The sequence below is a fragment of the Crassostrea angulata genome, chromosome 8, assembly GCF_025612915.1.
Source record: "Crassostrea angulata isolate pt1a10 chromosome 8, ASM2561291v2, whole genome shotgun sequence".
Taxonomy (NCBI): domain Eukaryota; kingdom Metazoa; phylum Mollusca; class Bivalvia; order Ostreida; family Ostreidae; genus Magallana; species Magallana angulata.
The window spans coordinates 47,398,714-47,415,360 of record NC_069118.1 but is presented as its reverse complement, the minus strand read 5'-3'; the positions used below and the strand labels follow the sequence as shown (position 1 = coordinate 47,415,360).

The following is a 16,647-nucleotide window of genomic DNA, read 5'->3' as shown; positions in this document are numbered from 1 at the left end:
TCAGGCCAAGGTTTTGGTAAGTCTCTTTTCTCTATGAATTCCAATTCATAATATTTTTTGATTAAGAAAAAAAAATTGAAAATCCTCTAAAACCACTTTCTATAAGATATTTGAAACTCTATCGCATTAAATGTAACTATGTTCGAAAAAGAAATATCACTTGCTGATATTTTTTAGATGACAGAACATGGTTTATACATCTCTAAAAACAATCTCCGAACAAACTCAATGTAAACCCCGAGTGGACGCAAATTTTTAAAAAGCAGACCTTAAGTAAACCCCAAAATAAGCCTGGGGTTTACATGTAGTTGGGGCCTGCTCTGGTGTTAGGTTGGGTCTGATTGGTACTGCATGTAAATTTATATCAAAATTACATTCAGTGTAAACACTGTTCACTAAGTAAAAGTGTTCATTGGAACATTTAGCAGCTTTTAGAAGAATTCATCTAGCTAGTGCCAGCTACAGTGAACAATTGTAACATACGTGTAAATCGATTTTTCATAAGAATATTACTTAAGAAAATTTACCGACAAAAACTTGCTTTTTAAATTTATCATAGCTATGATTATGCACAATATGTATTTATTCATACTCTTTTTAACAATAGTAATAAAAGCAAAGATTTTGAAGCGGGAAGGAGACAACAGGAATTCTATGGACATCGCCTATACAGTTAGAATAATACAGGATTATACGGTAATTAAAGATTCTGTTTTCTTCCTTGCTAATTAAATGTTGTTGAAATGAAGCGACATGTAACCACGCCTAATCTTTCATTTCTTCATAAATTGTTGGAAACAGTTAGATCTAGCATTTTTTGGCTTTTATTCCTGTATACAAGTATAATTATCGCAAATAAAAGGGACGGGAAAAAAGCAACTGAAACATAACCTTCAATCGTTATATACTGTTATCAAAATCATTAAATTGTTATAACTTCTCCTTTAAAATAACAAACGTTAAATTATCATTAACACTTACACTAATTCTTTTTATAATTATATCAAATATACTAGTAGATCTATATGTATCTCATCAAATAATTTTTCACATACTTAAACTTTTAAGCAGGTAAATCCTCCAGCATATGCATGGTCTCGAAATTTTGTTTAAAAAAACAACAGCCTCGACAAACGACTCGGGTTTTACAAAACAAGATTTCTCGACGGCGGATGTTTTTATACCATATCCACAAAAACTCTAATTTTATAAAATACTGTTCTTATAGAGACCCGGAGGGCAGTATTATAGGCGACCCAGTGTACAGAGAATATACACAGCATCCGATTCGGCGGCTTGCGGGGCGTACTTCAGAATTGGGGAGGAATACATCATAACAGGTGATTAAGGAGCCTGGCATATTATTAAACTTGAAACTGATTTCAATTTCTTAGGAATTACAAAATGTTTGTTGGTATAAACATTGACCTTTTCCAGGAGACATTCGGAATCAATACTGGAGTACAAATCTATGCAGCTGGAATTTCCAATCATCTCAACTTACTCCATACCAAAAGGATGCTTTGGAAATGGGATATTATAAGCAAACTTGTGGTTGTGTTGTAAGTCCCTTAATGATATACATCTACATGTATATAGCACGACATAATTTACATCATCTGCGGATAAATGTATAAGGTTATACAATGTGCTAAATTTTCAAACAGGCTAAGGGCGTGACTGATGATTTTCTGCACCTCTCTCTGTGTCATTGAAAATGTACATGTACATGAAATTACGACTTCAAATCGTCAAACTTATTTTGAATCCTGGATCTTCAAAATAATATACATGAACATCAGGGACGTACATGTATATGAACGCCACTGTCTACATTTAAACAATAAAATGCTTTCTTTGGTGATTCATTCGGGATGTGAAGGTAGCGACATTGCAGGAAAAATACACAACCCGCGTTCGCGGGTTATGTAATTTTTTCCTGCAATGATCGCTACCTTCATACCCCGCATGAATCATCAAAGAAAGCATTTTATTGTTTATATTAAAATCTTTCTTTAACTAATTAATAGACTGATTATGAAAAGTTAGTACAATTCACTTAATTACTGTTAAGGTACAAAAGTACGTTTAACTTAGCTAAAAAAGAAACAGCCAAATCGTCTACTGAGACTTTGAGTCTGGCATCGTCATGATTATTTTAGGCAGTCCGAGAGTTTACTAGGGTCGCTGTAGGTTTAGACCAATCGATAAACAGGGCGTGTCAATTTCAGTGCTGTCACTTTCAGCCGCTGTAGATTTCGACCAATCGATAAATAGGGCGTGTAGATTTCAGTCGGCTGTTTCTATTGAGCTATGAATTAACTATAATTTTTCATAAGAAATAGAGGAAATTATTCTTGGTAGATGTAAATATATTACTATACTCTATCCCAAGTTTCTGCTTCCACCACCTTTTGTGCAATATCTTGATAATCATACATACCTTTGCGCTAAAATTTATTTACATATTATCACTAGAAAAGTCCAGATTACTAGTTTCTGTTTTAAAACATCCCCTTTACCCTTTCAAGTTTCGATACACAACCAAAAATAGAAATTCTACGCCAATTTTGCATTACAAAAGACATGAAAGTGTCCCGGATGATAATGTTAAAAATTATGCAAGGTGTTACGAGAACTTCCGAATGGAAAAAAAAATCCCATTCTGAATCTCCGTATGTACACGATGTTTGTTTTCGTTCCTGTGAAATTTTCCGGGTAAAACAGACGATGTATATCAATGATGAAATCTTGAATTTTCCCTTGCATGTACATCGTTGAAAGATTGTTTATTTTAATTATAAATCATCAAAAAGTGATGAAAGCAATAACTTTGGACAGCCTAAACTAAAATAAATTGTGCAACATATTTTTCTGGATTTTTATACCCCCCTCCTCGATCCCCTTAATAATAAAAAATATATATCAACATACCATGAAGAAGTAATTAATGTTGAAAATAACAATGCAATGCCTTGTAATCGTATGATTCTTTTTAAATTTTCTTTTGTCCCTTTTAGGTGAGGCCTTGCTTTAACGGTCAGTGCTATCCACCAAGTTATCAAAACTCATGCGTACTCGGACCAAATGATGACGTTTCATGCTTCTTTCAGCATAACTCTTGCAGACGACAGGGGAACGATTGTGCTTGGCATACGGCTGCTTGCCAGCGGTACTAGTAGCTCTTCAATGTAGCATGATCGTGACCAGAAATATGAACGACTGAAACGGAGTTTACATGAACGTAAAATATATGCTGCCTTAAAGAATGAATATAAACACACCTTGTCATACATTGATGTTTTCTATTTATGTACGAAGTACTGCGTTGGGCAACTTACGGGCGTAGTTCACGCTGGTCCATACGAGCACTGGTGCAAATCCATTTTTGGGGAATTCACATGCACATTGTAGCTGAAAAGTATTTCATGTGATCGTGTATCAAGCTAAAATTTTGATAGGCCGGATTCTAACACAAATTGTGACCCATGGAAAATGCACAAGCCGGTATCTGTTTTATAAGATTTATTAAAAACTCCGAAAACTTAAGACAATATTCCGCGAGGTCGGGAGTCGGTGGTACGAGCGCCTTCACCGTCGCACTCCAACTGCCGAATCATTGGACATGACCAAAAATTACATTTAGATTACAATAATAGAATTGTAAATATAAAGAGTTATTTCAATTAACGGATTACTTAGATAAACTGTGTCACCCAACGCCCGTGATAGGGAAAAGGTGTAATGTCCAAGGGGAACATTTCACGCGGTGATACTTTTGATATCCATAAATATACTTTACAGCAATTAGAATAAAACAATGATTAGTTCGTGTCTGATTAACTAGCAAATAGTGATTTGGTCGTAAATTCTTTTGTGAAACGTCAATTCACCGTATATTGTGGGTTTTTTTTTCAAAGCTAGCAGAAACGAAACAAAATTATTAGTCAACGAATTCTGGTGTGCTTAAGTCAACGAATTCTGACGTATTTAATAATGAACTTTGGTTTACTATTTGTGTTTCAACTGTATTTTTTTTTTTTTTTTTGCTTTTGAAACCATTTTTTTAAAACTAGTATGTATAAACGTATACACGTGGTATGTATACAAGTAAACACAATTTTTACGAAAAATTAAAGCTTTTCGGGCCTAAAGTTCCGATCACCGAAAGTGAAAAGTTTTATAAAAAGGAGTAGCTTCACTACAATATAAGTATCGACTAGCCAGCCGCGTATTCTGTGGTATATCTTAGAACACATCATTCAATTCAACAGTTCAATCCATTTAGCTCACATCTAAACCGAAAACATATGCTTAATTAAATATAAATATCAAGTTTTGTGAAAAGAGGGGGGAGGTTGGCATGGATGCACGGATGTACATACGCCGATCCATATACGTAATAATTAGATTGTACGTAATAACACACACATTCTTTTCATTAGAATGAAAATTATTTTATTTTGAAAGTACATGTATAAGTCAAATAAAATAATCAGTAGTAAATGCATCGAATATGATGGAATGGGATATTATCCCGCATTTCCTCAGCATGGTCACGTCTGAAATCCCATAGATAGTGATCTATAAGGATAGAATTCATCAAGACATCTTTCAGTGACGAGTCTTTTTCTATTAATTCTCGTGTTTTTACTGCAACCATCTGTAAAATGAAAGACAAAGTATGCCAACAAAAATCTCAATGTATTTATCTAGTTCTCTGATACAGTATAAGCATGTAAAATTATGTGTTGTTTTTCATCTGTAAATGAATCACAAATTAACTTTGGGAGTATTGAAATAAAAATAAATGATTAATTAAAAATGAATGTCTTTGCCAGTACCATTTGCAATGTAATGTAAACAATTCAGTTCTATAATTATATTTTAATGGCAGTATAATATAATAATACAGACTAAAATAATACTTTATAATTTCATATCTTTTCTACCAAGGGATTCATTCTATAACACCGAAAATATATTTACAAATCAATAATTAATGTCTAACAAAAAAAAAATAGGTCCAGAGGTCACATCACTTAATTAAGCAACAAAAGCCATTAGTCTGATCAAATCAGGTTAATGGTATTAAAAACAAAATATCTTAATAGAGTAGACCTTGTATACTAGTCTAAAGATCTTCCAAGTTTTTGTCAACATACTACATTTATTACATGTATTCCTATCTTAAACATCCTAAATAAATGTATACCACCTGAGGATGCTTCCAATAAAGTTTAAAGCTCCCTGGACAAATGTTTTATGAAAAGAAGATTCTCTATCAAATCCTATATGCAATTCAACCCCCATTGTGTCCCTATCTTATGTTCGTTGGTTATGATTAGAACAAATTTGAATCTACACTGACTGAGGATGCTTCCACACAAGTTTCAGCTTGATGGGACAAATGATTTATGAAAATTTTTTGAAAATTTATCTTTATTTATTAAGTATTATGTACAAATTCAACCTCAAACTTGACCCTAGCTACCCTACAACTAGGGATGTAGATTTTAACATCCTTGAATCTACACGGACTGAGGTGCTTCCACATGGTTTTCAGCAAAGAATATTGCTAAAAAATTATCAACACTCTAAATCATCTCCTGTCGAAATAGGGCCTGGTCCATTATCGAAAAAATAAAATTAATTCTGTTCACAAAAGTATGCTTTGTGCCAAGTTTGGTTAAAAATGGTCAAGTGGTTCTGGATAAGAAGTAAAAAATGTGAAAATTTTACAGATAGGCCGTTTACGGTGAAAAGTTTATGGACAAACAGACATTGAATGAAATGTGATCAGAAAAGCCAAATGGGAGTTTTATAAGCTCAGTCGAGCTACATGTAAAACAACCCTGGATTCCATTTTGCCTACCTCTGTTGCCCAAATACTGCAACCACGAATTTCTACTTCATATCGATCCCCTGTCTGCATCATTTCCTCTAATAAAAGATTAACACAGATTAATAAAATTACATTTACATTATATTTGACATTCAAACTGTAACATAATATAACAATTTTAATACTGAATGGTCTAAAAAATCTTTAAAGAAATATGTTGACCTTCATATACATGTATGACCTAAACACGCGGTTCAAGGTCACTGCACACCCTTTACTCTGAGCTCTGTTTAAGGGAAGTGTGAGTCAGCTACAACTAAGAAAAGAGTATATTTCCTCTAAACAATCATTTTTTGACTGGCCTGATATAATCTTGACCCTTGACCTAAAAAACTTCATTCATGGTCACTGAACATCATTTGACCAAAGGCACTCTTTGGGTGAAGTACCAAAGGCAATCTAGTAGTGATGAATGAGTCTGATTAGACAAAGGAAAAGAACATATGACCCAGTCAATGCTAAAAACTTAGTTTAAAGTCACTGCACACCCCAAGGCACTCTGTGGGGGAAGAATAAGCATGAGATTGGGCTAATGAGAGAGAAGATATGCTCATGACTAAAAATCTTAAAAGACAGACAGATCAACATGTGTCACCCGCAGAATGGGGCCTAATTATAAAACTTTCATACACATATAAAACATACATGTATATCTAGTTACTGCAAGATTTAAAACTTGCACATGCATTAGTTGATTTAAATGATTGAAAAATAGTAACCTGCTTTTAGATATTTCATCAGCTCTTCACTGTAAGACAAAGCTCCAAAATGATACAATGCCTGAGGAATTCTGGGAAAAGAAACAATTGACTAGATGTATAAAATATTTAACATGTCTGGTATATATACATGTAATATGCAAATTCTAACACTTGAACTTACATGTTAAATTTCTCAGTATTTACTATTAAAATAATCCTTAGGAGTTTCCATGTTGTTGTTTTTTTTAACAATAATTATTTTTCTTTGAAATACATGTACTACCACTGTCGGTGAATAACTGTTTTATCAGTATTGGCAAAAATAAAAGTCAATAAGCAAAGCAGAATTCCACTATTGTAAATAAATGCACAAAATGAAGTACAAAAATTCTTAAAAGCATTAAAATAATGTAAAATATCATAATAAAAGTTATCATGCAGAATGTTAACAAAAGCAAACTTAGATGAGTACCTTCATTGAAATATATATGGGAGTAGAGAAGAATTTCTAATATTTAATACATTTTTACTATATGGCCATATTGGCCCCACCCTAGAGCCTGAACCATATTGTTAAACCATAACTTTGGCAAATAATTACAAGTAATGTTTAGCACTGAATCAAACTATTTAATGTAAATAAAATTGTTATTTTTGCCAAAAAAAAAAAAAATCTACATTCTGACATATCTACAGTATTCACTTTTATATGTACACTTAACTAAACTTCTAAGTGTTCACCCTGAAAAAGTTTTAAAATAAAATAATATGAAATTTTCAGCATTTCATAACTGATATATCATTTAATCAATTATCAAAAGCACAGAAAAAAGAAGACAAGAACGATTGAAATCAATTACCCTTGACAAAACCTCAAAACATATTAAAATTGTTTTTTTTTCTGTGTGACTGTGCTTAATATGAATGGCATTTTTTGGGAATTGATATTAGTCTTTGGGGATAGTTTAAAAACAAAAACACTTAACATGGCTAAAATGATTACTGTAGATTCCTTATTTTACGCGAGCACTTAATTCCGCGATTCAACGATTTACCATCAAATCGCGAGAACATAAAATCGCGAATGGCGAAATGTCATCATAGTTTCATGTAGTTTACATGTCTCCCAAAATAAAAAGCGAGATTTTATAATTCGCGAGACGGGCTTCTCGCGATTTTACGCGGATATTAATTCCTCGCGTTTAATTAGGAATTTACAGTATTAAGAAAACAGCCAGAGCCATTGGAATATTGTTGTCTGCATTGTTTCTACGATAGATCTACTTTAAATTTGCTATTTATTTTGTCCTCGACATTGTTTAAAATATTAATTTTTCTCTTCCGTAAGCTGAATGTCATTCCCAACTGCAACTCAAAACAATCCAAAAGCTATGAGGGACATTCAACCAAACCGGAAGTGTTTTTGATATTTAGCAAAGGTCGAGGTCTGAGGTCACAACCAGAAAATCAAGTTCATTGCATTATTCTTAACCATTTGAACATATTATTTTGATGCGTTCTTTGTTAGTTCATATGGATCAGATTAAACCATACAGATAACTTTAGATAGTCTTTTAATGATCTGCCTTAAAGCCCATAATTGAAAGTAATTGATGTTAATGATGAGTTACATATATAATGATTTTGTTTAGTGAATGACAAAATTGAACAATTTGTTTTAAGAAGTATTAAGTATATACTTTGAAGAGAATTGAACAGCAAGCAATATAGCCTATACATGTTCTCTCTATAACATTGTTCAAATAAGCTTACTACTAGATTGAAATTTAAGGCAAATGCGCACGTATTAATTTAGAGTCATGTATTAATATGAGAAATAAACTGTTGAAAGCAGAGTGCTTTTCAAGCTGAATTATATCGTTAAACTGAAATATATTGTACCAAACTTTAAAAAAGAAAATTACTTTTGAATAAAAAAACCATCATGCAACTTTGCACATGTGTATTGCTGTTAACCTGTAGCATAAAAAGTAAAGAAATATAAGTTTATCAAAAAATAAATAAATCTATAATAAATTCAACTATTATTCTAGATGAAACATATAGGCTACTTTCAATAATATTCAAGAAAAAAATCAGTTTCTAAAACATTTCAAATTAAGAATCTCATGTAACAGCTGATGTTCCATGTGTAGTACTCAACATTAAATAAATTTACCTATAATCAGCAAACATAGTAATGGTGTCTATATCATGGAATTCCCCATAGCTCTTCCCTTCAAAGCAGGCCCAAATATCAGCTACTAAAATCTGAGCCCTCTTGTAGAAAGATACTTGAAAAAAAATCCAAAAAGCTTTGCAGCCTTACATACATGAATTAACTCATAATCTTCATGTATAGAAACAGAGGTCATTGAATACTGATTAATAGGAATAATCTGCATCAGGCCCCGGGGCCATAAAACTTAGACGAGCTTACTTATGATCTAAGTCTCACTTTTACAAAAGGAACATATAGTGGAAAAGTGAGACTGCGATCAAAAGTGAGCACGTCTACGTTTTATGGCCCCGAAGCCTGGTTTTAAACTATAGTTTGTCCACAGATATTTTGCCACATATTTACTTAAATTGTTTTATGTTTATAAATACCTCTGGTTTCAATCGATGTTCATTCAATAGTATGAAAAAATCCCATGATTTCCCCCTTTGAAATGTCCCCTCTAGCTTGTCAGGTTTCAAAACACAGCTAAAAATAGAAAGTCTACTGGGATTTTGCATTGCATCAGCTACGAAATAGCTTGGATGATAATTTTGAAAAACTGTGCAAGGTGTTCCGAGTGACTTCTGAACAGAGAAAAGACGTAATCATTCCCCATTATAAATCTCTGTACGAAATCGGTTTTCGTTTCTGTGAGTTTTTATGAGTGCATAAAGATAAAGATATCTGGGACATTTTCTCTTTCATCAATTTTAATTCCACTTTTCTCACAGGTATGTGCATTTTTATCAAAAATCATCAAAAAGTGCAGCATAAATATCTTCGGACTGACTATAGTTTTCAGGCCTTCTGTCCATAATCTTGAGAGAAAGAAAAATTACAAGCTGGAACATACACCTTTAAATCAAAATTTTACATTACTGTAAATTCCTTATATTATGTGAGTACTTGTTTCCGCGATCCCACTGTTTTGTATCAAATCGTGAGAATATAACATCGCGAACGCTGATCATTTATCCACATTTCTTATAGTTCCAAACTCTTACAAAAAAAAAATGGCGAGATTTTAAAATCCGCGAGGGGTGCTTCTAGCTATTTTACGTGGATAAAAATTTCTCGCGTTTAATTAAGAGTTTACAGTATGTTCCTGCTGAGTGATAATATTTAAAAAAATTATAAACTTAAGATTCATCACTGTTTTGAGAGGTTAATCTATTTGGAAAGAAAACGCCTCCTACCTCGTTTTCCCTGGTAATCTGCCTCATCCCTGTATGAGGGGAAATCCCTGACCACTCGCTGAAGCAGAGATTGGGCACTCTTGTTACAGGCCTTCACGCAGTTTAAAAACTTTCCTTCATATTTCTATAAAAGACAAAAATCATTTAATTTGAAAAAAAAAAGATAAAAACAAACCTCCTGTTTTAGCACATATTTATCTTGTTTGAAATGATAACGGTGAAAATTTCACAGTTTGCTTAATCCGATAACAATTAAAAAAAATTTGTTTGATTTAAAAAAAAATTAAATCAGTTAAATCCTTCTCAGAGCCATGGAGGTGCAAAGGGCCAATGCTTATCCCCAGTTTCTGTGGTGCTAAGCAGATGAGAGCAACTGACTCCCACTGGAGTCAAAGACAGGGGCATCAGTACATTGCAGGTCAACTCCCATAAAATGCTGGTACCCAGTTTCAGCTGGGTGAAGTGACAAATGTAAATAAAATGCCCTTTTCTCTATGGGCACAGCTAACAACATCAAGAGACCACAGCAGGGTTTGAACCTGCAGCTTCTGGGTTACTGGCGTTATGCCTATGATCACTGTGCTATGTGCTCCACATTTTTATTAATGTACAATATATCTTAAGTTTATAGTTTAGATCTAATATAATTTTCAAGACAAGTATAGAAACTCTACAAAAAACAAAACAAAATAAAAATAACAACAATCACCCCCCCCCAAAAAAAAAATCCTTGATTTGCCACTAATTATTTTGGCATTGACATCAATTACACACTTTTTTATATTTCAATGAATTTCAAAACCAGATTTACTGTTGTGTAAAAACATCTTTCAATTGATGTATACATTAATTTGCTCTTTTCATTTACCTCTAACAGGACTTTCCCCGCTTCCCTCAGTACAGCCACCCTCTCCTCCAGTAGAGGTATGGGCGTGTCCGAGTCGGATTTAAGAATCTCAGCCAGTTTTTTCTCAGTTATGTTAGCGTAAAAGTTGGCATCCGTAATATTGACATCATTCTGAAATTTCAAAAAAGAAGAAATGCTTGACAAATGTATAAAACTCCCATCCCTCGATCAGGTAAAATGAATTTCATACAATACGTGAACATAGAGTATAACTAAAATAGTGACGTTTAACCTTTTGACCCTGGAATCTGTAAGAATTATCCAATTGTCATGTTTTATTTTTGTTTGTGGATCAAGACAAAGCAAACACTCTCAAGATATCAGTTGGACAATATGTAAACCTGAATGTGTTTTTAATTACCAAACAATATATTCATCAACATCCTGTCCACTTCAAAATGGGGCAAGATTTAAAGAAAAAAACAAAAAAAACAAAAAACAATATTCAAAGACTTGAATAGTCTTACATATAGTATACCGGTAAAATGTATTGGGAGGTGGAAGCAATCAAAATCATTTTTAGTTGAAAAATCTCTCTTCTTAGAGTAAACCGCTGCATTTCAGAAATCTTGAATACCAATATACAAGGATATTGAAAACCATTTCCCTATATACATGTAGTAACATTGTTTTGATTTTTTAGATGACCTAAATCTTAAATTGTTAGATTCAGTAGAGTTTGCGATAACAAGCTGGGACTGTTCTACATTAATTTCTAAAAAAAAAGGATAAAATATCATAATTATGATGATTATTATACTTGCATGAATCTGAATGTGGACACTGTAACATTGACCTTGACCTATGGCCTCTGACCTTCAAAGCTCTGTTGAGGGCGGCACACCATGACCAATATCCGGTGTATTCTTTGCCGTTAAACTTGATGCGATACTTTTGTGATTCGTCATCAGACCAGAAGGAGAAGTTAAGAGTGTCAGCCACAAATACCCTGTGTAGAAAGGAAATATATATAAAACAAAACAACAAGAGGCCCATGGGCCACATCGCTCACCTGAACAGCAGTTCCTTGTAACATTACATTTCGTAGCATATGCTTTTTCTATTTTAAACATTGAACCCCTTTCTGGGGACCCAGTTATGGTCCGAGGTTTATGGTTGGCTTGAACAACATAAATAGTAACATAGGAATGAAAATGTGTAGCACTGCGGTGGGACAGCACGTACACAACCTGAAAAACTGAACGTAGCAGAGTTCCACTTCAAGAGGAATAACTCTCAGACTGTAAAGAACATCAAGAAAGATAACTCTTGGTTCCACTACATTAGAGTTTACACAATTTGAGGATCCTTGCATAGTAATCTCACAAACTGTAGCATTATAGTTCTCGAGAAAAACTTATTAAAAACATTATCTTTCTATGTTAAACTTTGAACCCCTCTTGGGGCCACAGTATTAGTCAAGGGCTAAAGTTTTAATTATTTGGAATCTACATTATTTAAGGATGCTTGCATAGTTATCTCACAAGCTGAAGCATTATAGTTCTTTCAATATTTTCCCTCTATATTTCTATGCTAAACTTTGAACACCTCTTGGGGCCCCAGTATCAGATTGAGGTCATGGCTTTTATGATTTCGAATCTACACATTTGAGGGTGCTTACGTAGTTATCTGACAAATTGATGCATTGTAGTTCTCGAAAAGAAGATTTTTAAACATTTTCCATATATACCGGTACTTCTACATTTAACTTTAAACCCATCTTGGGTCCCTAGTATTAGTCCAGGGGTCACTATTTTAAAACTGTTGAACCTTCATTATCCAAGGTTGTATGCATGATAGTTATCTCACAAATTGAAGCATTGTAGTTCTCGAGAAGAAGATTTTTTTAACATGTTACCTTTATATTTCTATAATAAACTTTGACCCCATCTTGGGGCCCCAGTATTGGTCCGGGGGTCACGATTTTACCAATTAGGAATCTACATAAGCGAAGGCATAGAAATTCCACAAACTAAAACATTGTAGTTCTTGAGAAGAAAATTTTTAAACTTTTCCTTTATGTTTTTTAAAATGTTTAAATTTTGAACCCCCTCTTGGTGCCCATCAATTGTCCGGGAGTTACAATTTTTTGAATCTTCATTATTTAAGGATGTACATGTATGCATAGTAATATCCCAAACAGTTGCACTATAGTTCTTGAGAAGAAGATTTTAAAACATTTTCCTATATATGTTTCCTACTGGGGCCCCACTTTTTGTTCGGGGGTCACAATTTTTACAATCTTCACTATATATACAACCTTTTGTGTATGTATTGGCATTTTTGGTGAAGTGGTTTTTGAGAAGAAAATTTTTAAACATTTTTCATATGTAGTTCTATGTTAAACTTTGAACCCCGCCTGGGGCTGCAGTTTTGGTCTGAGGGTCACGATTTCTACAATTTAGAATCTTCATTATATATAAAAGCTTTTGTGTAAATATTGGCATTTCTGGTGCAGTGGTTCTTGAGAAGAAGATTTTTAAAACATTTTCCTAAGGTATTTCTATTTTAAACGTTGAACCCCGCCTGGGGCCCCAGTTTTGGTCCGAGGGTCACGATTGCTACAATTTAGAATCTTCACTATATATACAAGCTTTTGTGTAAATATTGGCATTTCTGGTGTAGTGGTTCTTGAGAAGAAGATTTTTAAAACATTTTCCTATGTATTTCTATGTTAAACTTTGAACCCCGCCTGGGGCCCCATTTTTGGTCCGAGGGTCACGATTTTTACAATTTAGAATCTTCACTATGTATACAAGCTTATGTGTAAATATTGGCATTTCTGGTGCAGTGGTTCTTGAGAAGAAGATTTTTTAAACATTTTCCTATGTATTTCTATGTTAAACTTTGAACCCCACCTTGGGCCCCAGTTTTGGTCCGAGGGTCACGATTTAAACAATTTAGAATCTTCACTATATATAAAAGCTTTTGTGTAAATATTGGCATTTCTGGTGCAGTGGTTCTTGAGAAGAAGATTTTTTAAACATTTTCCATATGTAGTTCTATGTTAAACTTTGAACCCCGCCTGGGGCCCCAGTTTTGGTCCGAGGGTCACGATTGTTACAATTTAGAATCTTCACTATATATATATAAAAGCTTTTGTGTAAATATTGGCATTTCTGGTGCAGTGGTTCTTGAGAAGAAGATTTTTTAAACATTTTCCTATGTATTTCTATGTTAAACTTTGAACCCCGCCTGGGGCCCCAGTTTTGGTCCGAGGGTCACGATTGTTACAATTTAGAATCTTCACTATATATACAAGCTTTTGTGTAAATATTGGCATTTCTGGTGCAGTGGTTCTTGAGAAGAAGATTTTTAAAGACATGCACCCTATACTTACTGTTTCGCAATTATCTCCCTTTTGAAATGGGCTGTGCCCTTTATTTTAACAATTTATAACCCCCTTTCCATAAGGATGCTTTGTATTAAATTTGGTTAAATTTGGCCTAGTGGTTTTTGAGAAGAAGTTGAAAATGTGAAAAAATTACAGACGGACGGACAGACAGACAGACGGACGGACGGACGGACGGACGACGGACAACGGGTGATCAGAAAAGCTCACTTGAACCTTTGGTTCAGGTGAGCTAAAAATGTATCACAATTTAAGGCCAAGAGAATGAAACTCTTTTTTGCAAGGAGATACAAAAAAGATGCTCGAGGAACATGTCGTCTGACCTTAAACTCACCAATCAAGGGCTGACTCGTCTTGACTTTGGGGATTTAATTCATGCTCTGTTCGCCAGGATTGTAGATTGTATGTGTTCTTCTTTGCACATTCATACATCTGATCCAACAAATAAAAATACACTTCAGTACTTTCAAATAAAAGAATTCAATGACAGTCAGTGTTAGGCTGCATGCATGGTTTCCATTACTATACCATAATGCAATCTGATTAATAATTATTAATTAAGATAAGTTGTTCAGATACACTTCATCTCGAAGATTGCCAATTGATAATGATTTTAAAAATCTTAAAGCTTTCATTTGGCAAAATTAAATTACATGTTTATATCTGATTAAAGTCAGATTCCTTACTCAGCTCTTTTTTACAGTACATTTTCGTATATGTATCATATCATTTTATGGTTGTACATTGTATCTTACACGTTGCAGTAAGGTACATGTACAAATACAAATCAAAAGCCTTGCAAACTTCAAATAAATGATAGACTTGCTAACATGCTAACGCTGTCTGTTAAAAAATTTGGTTGACAACTAATATATCAATTCCTATTTGACTGTACAACAAAACATTGTCGGAACCCACAGGTTTTCTATCCGTTACACTGCTTTCAACAGCATAGTGGATAGAAAACCTGTGGGTTCCAACGATGACAACACAACTGTGCTCTGGTTTTTTGATGTAGTTTGTTGCTTTGTAGACGAAAAACCAGAACAACCATAAGATGTGATACATATACATGTATGCGCTGTAAACAGGTTTTCTTGATCATGGAATTAAACAATAAGTTACCAGGCCCAACCGTCACCAACTTTCCTCAAGTCAATACTCAGCTTCAAGTCTGAGTTGACCTCAAATTAATGCACTTTTCATAAATTATAAGGATTCTAGTTGAGGACCGAGTTGAGTGATATGAACATTTTTGTGACGGCAGGACCAGAACTTCAAGACAGATGATCTAGGAAACACATGCTTTCATATACAGTTATAAAATTAAAACTAGTAGTTAGTATACATACATGATTGGCGATTTTGTCTACACCTTCAGGATGTATCTTAACATCCTTACTGTTATTAGCGATCAATTTGGCACTCTCTCTTGGAAGTAACACATTGCTATCTCTGGTATCCATGGCAACTGTGAAACTCTAAGTTAACTCCTGTGACCTACAATATTACATGTGCAGCATAAAAAAGTACATCATGTCATTTAAAGTTGGCTAAGAGGCTTGTTTTTTATTTTGCACTCAGCAGTTAATTTTACAATACTGGTACTTCCAGTACCTTGATTTTACTTTGTAAAATCAGTAACACTACATGCGTACGTATGATGCATAGTTTGAAATAAAGATTTCAAGCAAGCATGTTATGCATGTTTTGTTGTGGGTTTTGTTGGGTTTTTTTAAAATTTTTTTTTTTGGGGGGGGGGGGGGGTGGGGTTGGTGAGATCCTAGCTATTTGAAATGCCCCAAACCACACAAACATTTAAAAATTTTCAAAAAATTGGTATGCGCAACAAAGTGGCAGTGTCATCAGTGATTGTTGGTGACCGCAATCTGGGAGAAGTAGAGGTAGAAGAAGTAAGAAATAGCGGGAATCATACTCGGTGAATGTAAATGTATGCAGATACATGTATTGCAACGCCGTCTTATTCATAAAGCACAAAAATAATAAAAATCAGGCAGTGGTAGCAAAATAGTAGTTCAAATCTTGGTCTTATTATGTACATGTATAATAAACACAAGACATGCACAAGTTATACATACCAACACGCTTTATCGATTGTACCTGCGTGAAGCGAATTCACGTGTTACAGATTGTTTATATTAAAACGAATTGCGCAAACTTCGATCCCGATCTGTTTAATCTCCAGTCGCACTTCGACAAGTGCGAAGAAATCTTGATGATACTGTCTTCTAATTAGAAAAAAAAGAATTGAATTATTTGCGATTTAATTTGTTATAAATTTTATACATATTTCCGTAATATAACAGGTACGATTTTAAAGTGTACGTGTTGGACGTTGGTAAAA

General features: G+C 33.8%; 2 protein-coding genes across 2 annotated transcripts; one reads left to right on the top strand and one right to left on the bottom strand.

Moving 5' to 3' along the window:
• Positions 1-442: 442 nt before the first annotated feature.
• LOC128157739 (metalloproteinase inhibitor 3-like) lies at positions 443-3,293 on the top strand. Its single transcript, XM_052820344.1, has 5 exons — positions 443-485; positions 608-696; positions 1,229-1,340; positions 1,438-1,562; positions 3,021-3,293. The coding sequence occupies exons 2-5, from the start codon at positions 655-657 to the stop codon at positions 3,177-3,179; spliced, it is 438 nt and encodes a 145-aa protein (XP_052676304.1). The 5' UTR covers positions 443-485; positions 608-654; the 3' UTR covers positions 3,180-3,293.
• Positions 3,294-4,446: 1,153 nt separating this feature from the next.
• LOC128157696 (queuosine salvage protein-like) lies at positions 4,447-16,441 on the bottom strand. Its single transcript, XM_052820289.1, has 10 exons — positions 16,382-16,441; positions 15,635-15,782; positions 14,617-14,714; positions 11,747-11,879; positions 10,892-11,041; positions 10,024-10,147; positions 8,786-8,900; positions 6,625-6,695; positions 5,876-5,943; positions 4,447-4,663 (listed from the first exon to the last, which is right to left on the bottom strand). Exons 2-10 carry the CDS (start codon positions 15,746-15,748, stop codon positions 4,496-4,498), a joined length of 1,041 nt encoding a protein of 346 aa, XP_052676249.1. The 5' UTR covers positions 15,749-15,782; positions 16,382-16,441; the 3' UTR covers positions 4,447-4,495.
• Positions 16,442-16,647: the final 206 nt, after the last annotated feature.

Excerpts from the sequence above, each read along its gene's own strand:
- LOC128157739 (XM_052820344.1), top strand. The coding sequence starts at position 655 with ATGGACATCGCCTATACAGTTAGAATAATACAGGATTATACG. Across the intron at positions 1,341-1,437 it reads GGAGGAATACATCATAACAG|GAGACATTCGGAATCAATAC; the intron begins GTGATTAAGGAG and ends GACCTTTTCCAG. Across the intron at positions 1,563-3,020 it reads AGCAAACTTGTGGTTGTGTT|GTGAGGCCTTGCTTTAACGG; the intron begins GTAAGTCCCTTA and ends TGTCCCTTTTAG.
- LOC128157696 (XM_052820289.1), bottom strand. The coding sequence starts at position 15,748 with ATGGATACCAGAGATAGCAATGTGTTACTTCCAAGAGAGAGTGCCAAA. Across the intron at positions 10,148-10,891 it reads CGGGGAAAGTCCTGTTAGAG|AAATATGAAGGAAAGTTTTT; the intron begins GTAAATGAAAAG and ends TGTCTTTTATAG. Across the intron at positions 6,696-8,785 it reads ACTATGTTTGCTGATTATAG|AATTCCTCAGGCATTGTATC; the intron begins GTAAATTTATTT and ends TTCTTTTCCCAG.